The following is a 5,000-nucleotide window of genomic DNA, read 5'->3' as shown; positions in this document are numbered from 1 at the left end:
TTTATTTATGTATATATATTTATGTATATATATAGTTAATATATTATAAATATATATATATATAAAGTATATATATAATATAAAGTGATATAAATATATATATATATATATATATATATATATACATATATATATACATTCTATATGTATTATACATTTATTTATATACATAAATAACATATATATTGGTATATATATGTAATTACAATATATATCTGTACTGTAATATATATATAAATACATAATATATTATGTATGTATGTCAATATATATAAAATAAATACATAATATATATATATATATATTATATATATATAATATAGACAATGTATATATATATACATATAGATGTTATGTATATGTTTTATATAGATACATATATATATTATGTCTGTATTATATATATATAATATATAATATAATATATCTTAATATAGATATATATATTTACATATATATCTATATATATACATATAATGTTTATATAGTATACATATATATCTTATATATAGTATTATATATTATATATATATATATATATACATATATATATCATATATATTCATATATATATGTATATATATATATATATATATATATATATTTATATATATAGATATTATATATGTATATATGTTTGTGGTGTGTGTGTGTGTGTGTAATATAGGCAGATAACCCACTATACACAAAATATAATGTATATATATACTTATATAATATTATATATATATATATATATATATATATAGAATATATATACATATATATATGTATATATATAAATATGTATATATATATATATATATATATATATACATATATTACATTATATATATGTATATATATATATATATATATATATATATATATATATATATATATATAATGTATAATGTATAATGTTTGTGTGCGTGCGTGTGTGTGTTCTCTCTCTCTCCTTCTCTCTCCTTTTCTAATCTATATTCAATATTCATTATCTGAAATTAAGAAAGCAAACCTTAAGCTTTTATCTCATAGCACAAGAGCTTGCACAGAATATCAGTTGCCTTAAAATCTATTGATTTATAACAGATTTGAAATAGAAGACAAAGTGTTCTCAAAGAGAAAAACGAAAAAGAGGAACTTGTAACTTTACGTACAATGATGTAATATGAATAATAATTAAAATAAATGTTCAGTTTTTTTGTTTTTTTTCTCATCATGTCTATTCTTATTCATTTCTTTTATTTAAGTAGTTTTGGGATAACACTAATAGCATCCAGATTATTAAAGTTTAAGTATAAGTAGGAAAGAATTTGTACCTTCATTGCTATTTTCAGGGACATGCATGAGTGAGTTCCCGAAGCAGTCGATTAATTTTTATGATTATTTCTTGAATTTTTGATCACTTTATTAATCATTTTATTAGAATATTGATGATCAATTAACATGACATTAAATAGTCTTTATTTATCTGCATGATAGAAATATGTTATCAAACTTATAAGGATTAAGGAAGATTACTAAAAACTAACAGACGAGTATTTTAATCAAGCTTAGTCAAGCTTACCATCTCAAGTATAAACACACGTGGAAAACAACAACGACAACAACAAACACAATAAACACAAACGCACACACTTACACAGAAAAAAAAACATACACAACCTCACAGCTAATCACCAAACCTAGCATTATCCACCATCCAGTGATTTATATATATATATATATATATATATATATATATATATATATATATATATATATATAATAATATTTTTTTTTTTTTTTTTTTTTTTTTTTTTTTTTTTTTTTTTTTTTTTTTCTTGCCTGACGCATCCCGCTTGTCCTCTGTCTCGCTCCAGGCCCATGCATGGCGTCGGTGCGGAGTCGACGGCGCATGGGAGGGCAGAACAGGTCAGGTCGAGGGGGAGGGGGAGGGGGAAGGGGAGGAGGAAGGAGGAGGGGCTCTGGCAGGCAAGGAAGGTTGGACGAACTACACGCACTGCCTCTCCGTCACCACGCCCACCATCACAGTCATTGGGGTAAGTTTGGCCTTCTTGTGTCCTCTTCTTCCTCTTACAGTTTTTTTTATCTTTCTTTTTTTTTGTTGTTGTTGTTGTTGGTGTTGTCGTCTTTCTTCTTCTTCTTTGTTTCTCTCTCTTTTTTTTTCCTTTTCCTTTGCTTCTAGTTTCTTATTTCTTCTTGTCTTCTTTTTCCATTTCCTTTTCTAGTTTCTTTCTTCTTGTATTCCTTTTACGTTTTTTCTTCTTTGTTCGACCTATTTTTTCTACTTCCCTTTTCCGATTATTTACATTGTAGTTCCTGTTGCCAAAATCATCATCCTTGTCATTCTCATCCTGATTCTTATCATTATTGTTGCCTTATATCATAATCATCATCTTCATTTTGTTATAAGCATGATTGTTATCAGTATCATGCCAGGAACTATGATTATCTCATTACTGTCATTATTATTAACTTTACTATCATTATTATCATTATTATTATTTCCATCATTATTATCATTATCATTATTATCATCATTAACATTATTACATTTATTATCATTATTATCATTATTAATATCAAACATAATTATCATCATTATCATTATCATCATTATCAATATTATCATTATTGCTTTTATCAATATCATTATCTTTTTTATCATCTTTGTTATCATTATTTTTGTCATTATTGTCATTATAATTGTTGTTATTAACGTTATTGTTGTTACTATTTTTGTAATCGTCATCAATATTATCGCCATTATTATCATTATTGTTATTACTATTATTGTTGTATTGTTATCATTATTGTAATTATTCATCACCATCATCATCATCATCATCATTACTCTTATTATGAAAATTATCCTAATTATCAATACTACTATTATTATCAGTATCATTACTATAATCATTACTATTGTTATATTTTTTTATAATTGCTATTACTATCATCATTATAATCATTAATGTTATCTTAATGATCATCAATGTCATTATAACTATTACTGGATTTCTTTTCAATATGGATACAATGATTATCTACATCATCATTATCAGCATCCTCATCATAAAGATTATTTCTATCATCATTAATTATTTTTACCATCATCACTATACTATCGTGACTATCTTTTATATATATCTTTTTCACACTTGACCTGAATTAATTTATTTCTCTGAAATCTTATCCATGTCATGATACATTTGAATATATATTCTTTCATATCTGACGCCATTCTCTCTCTCTCTCTCTCTCTCTCTCTCTCTCTCTCTCTCTCTCTCTATATATATATATATATATATATATATATATATATATCAATATATATAATATATATATATATATATATATGCATATATAGTTATAGTATATATATTTAATATATATATAAAATATATATATATATATATATATATATATATTAATTTACATTTTCAATTTTATTAGTATGAAAAAAGAAGGCTTGTTGTACGTGAGAGTTTGTTGAAGATTGAGCAATAAGAAGTGATATATATCTATCTATATATATATATATATATATATATATATCTATATATATATATATATATATATATATATATATATATATGTATATATAATATATAATAATATTTTTGGGGTATAATTATAATATAATTATATATATATATATATATATATATATAGCATAATATAGATATGTATTATATAAATAATTATATATATACATAGTATATATATATATATATATATTATTGATATATATATATATATATATCACTCTGTGTTTATCTATATGTGTATTGAAGGATGTCGACTGAATGATGAACGTCTCGGTAAATACAAATAATGTGACAATATAAGTACACATTATATATTCGATATAATTAATGCCTATTTGTGTGGAAGTTTGTGTGTGTCTGTGTGTATTTGTGTATACGTGTGTGTAATCCTGTATATGTGTACATGTTTTTGCAAACGTGTACACAGAGTCTGTTCTGCCAATCTCCCTTTGCCTTAAGGCACGCGAATGATACGGAGTCAAAAAAGGGACATAGAGTTGAAAAGAAAATCTGTAATATCACACCACGGGAGAGGAAAAAGATGATGCTCAGAGTCCGAAGGGATTTCTTAAGATGCCGAGAGTCAGATAAACTTGATGTGTGTTTGCGTGGCTTCGTGTGCTATGATGACGAGCTTAGGGATGTTGGCTGTTCACATGCAGCCTTATTAATTAAACTGCCAGGAACTGCATGGATCTGTAGTGTTGCCTCGTCTTTTTTTGTTTCTGTATTTACATTCCTACTCTCACCCTCTCTCTTCTCTTTATCATTTTCCTTCCTCTGTTCCCCTTTACCCTCTTCGTCTCAAGTCCCCTCTTTCTTAGGATGAGATTCCTTTTTTTTTTTTTTTTTTGCATTCCTTATCCTCCTCCTATCTTCCGTCAGACGATCCAGCGTGTACATCTTTCTCCTCCTCCCTCCCTCCCTCCACCCCTCCCCCATTCCCCTCTCCCGGCCCTCCTGTTATTGCACCATCTCCTCTACACCCCCCACACCCTGCCACTATACTTTTCCTCTCACCCTCCCCTCCCCCACTCCCTGCCACTATACTTTTCCCCTCACCCTACCCTCCCCTCAACCAATCCCTGCCACTATACTTTTCCCCTCACCCTCACCCTCCCCTCCCCCACTCCCTGCCACTATACTTTTCCCCTCACCCTCCAATCCCTGCCACAATACTTTTCCCATCACCCTCACCCTCCACTCCCTGCCACTATAATTTTCCCCTCACCCTCCACTCCCTGCCACTATAATTTTCCCCTCCCCTACCACCGCCCTACCTCCATGCCGCTCTACCTTCCTTCTCCAACTCGTCCCCCTTCTCCTCCCTTCTCTGCCACTTCATCTTCCCCTTACCAATTCACTGCCCTATACCTTTCCCCGCTCCTAATCCCATCCACCCCCTCCCCCTCCTGCTGTACCTTTACTTCCCCTCCTCCTCCCTACGCCCCCCCCCCCCCCTCC

General features: G+C 28.8%; 1 protein-coding gene across 4 annotated transcripts in view; it reads left to right on the top strand.

The window, feature by feature from the left end:
* LOC122256763 (secretin receptor) overlaps nt 1-5,000 on the top strand; it is a 318,100-nt gene that overhangs the window by 291,160 nt on the left and 21,940 nt on the right. For all 4 annotated transcript variants that reach the window (XM_086540628.1, XM_086540629.1, XM_086540626.1 and 1 more), the window contains one exon: nt 1,845-2,024. In XM_086540628.1, the coding sequence (XP_086396754.1) occupies nt 1,845-2,024 (180 nt within the window). The remainder of the gene's footprint in view (nt 1-1,844; nt 2,025-5,000) is intronic.

The sequence above is a fragment of the Penaeus japonicus genome, unplaced genomic scaffold, assembly GCF_977035675.1.
Source record: "Penaeus japonicus unplaced genomic scaffold, GWHDUDI00000001_assembly GWHDUDI00000010, whole genome shotgun sequence".
Lineage (NCBI taxonomy): Eukaryota > Metazoa > Arthropoda > Malacostraca > Decapoda > Penaeidae > Penaeus > Penaeus japonicus.
The sequence above is the reverse complement of the archived record's forward strand: the minus strand, read 5'-3'. Positions and strand labels throughout refer to the sequence as shown.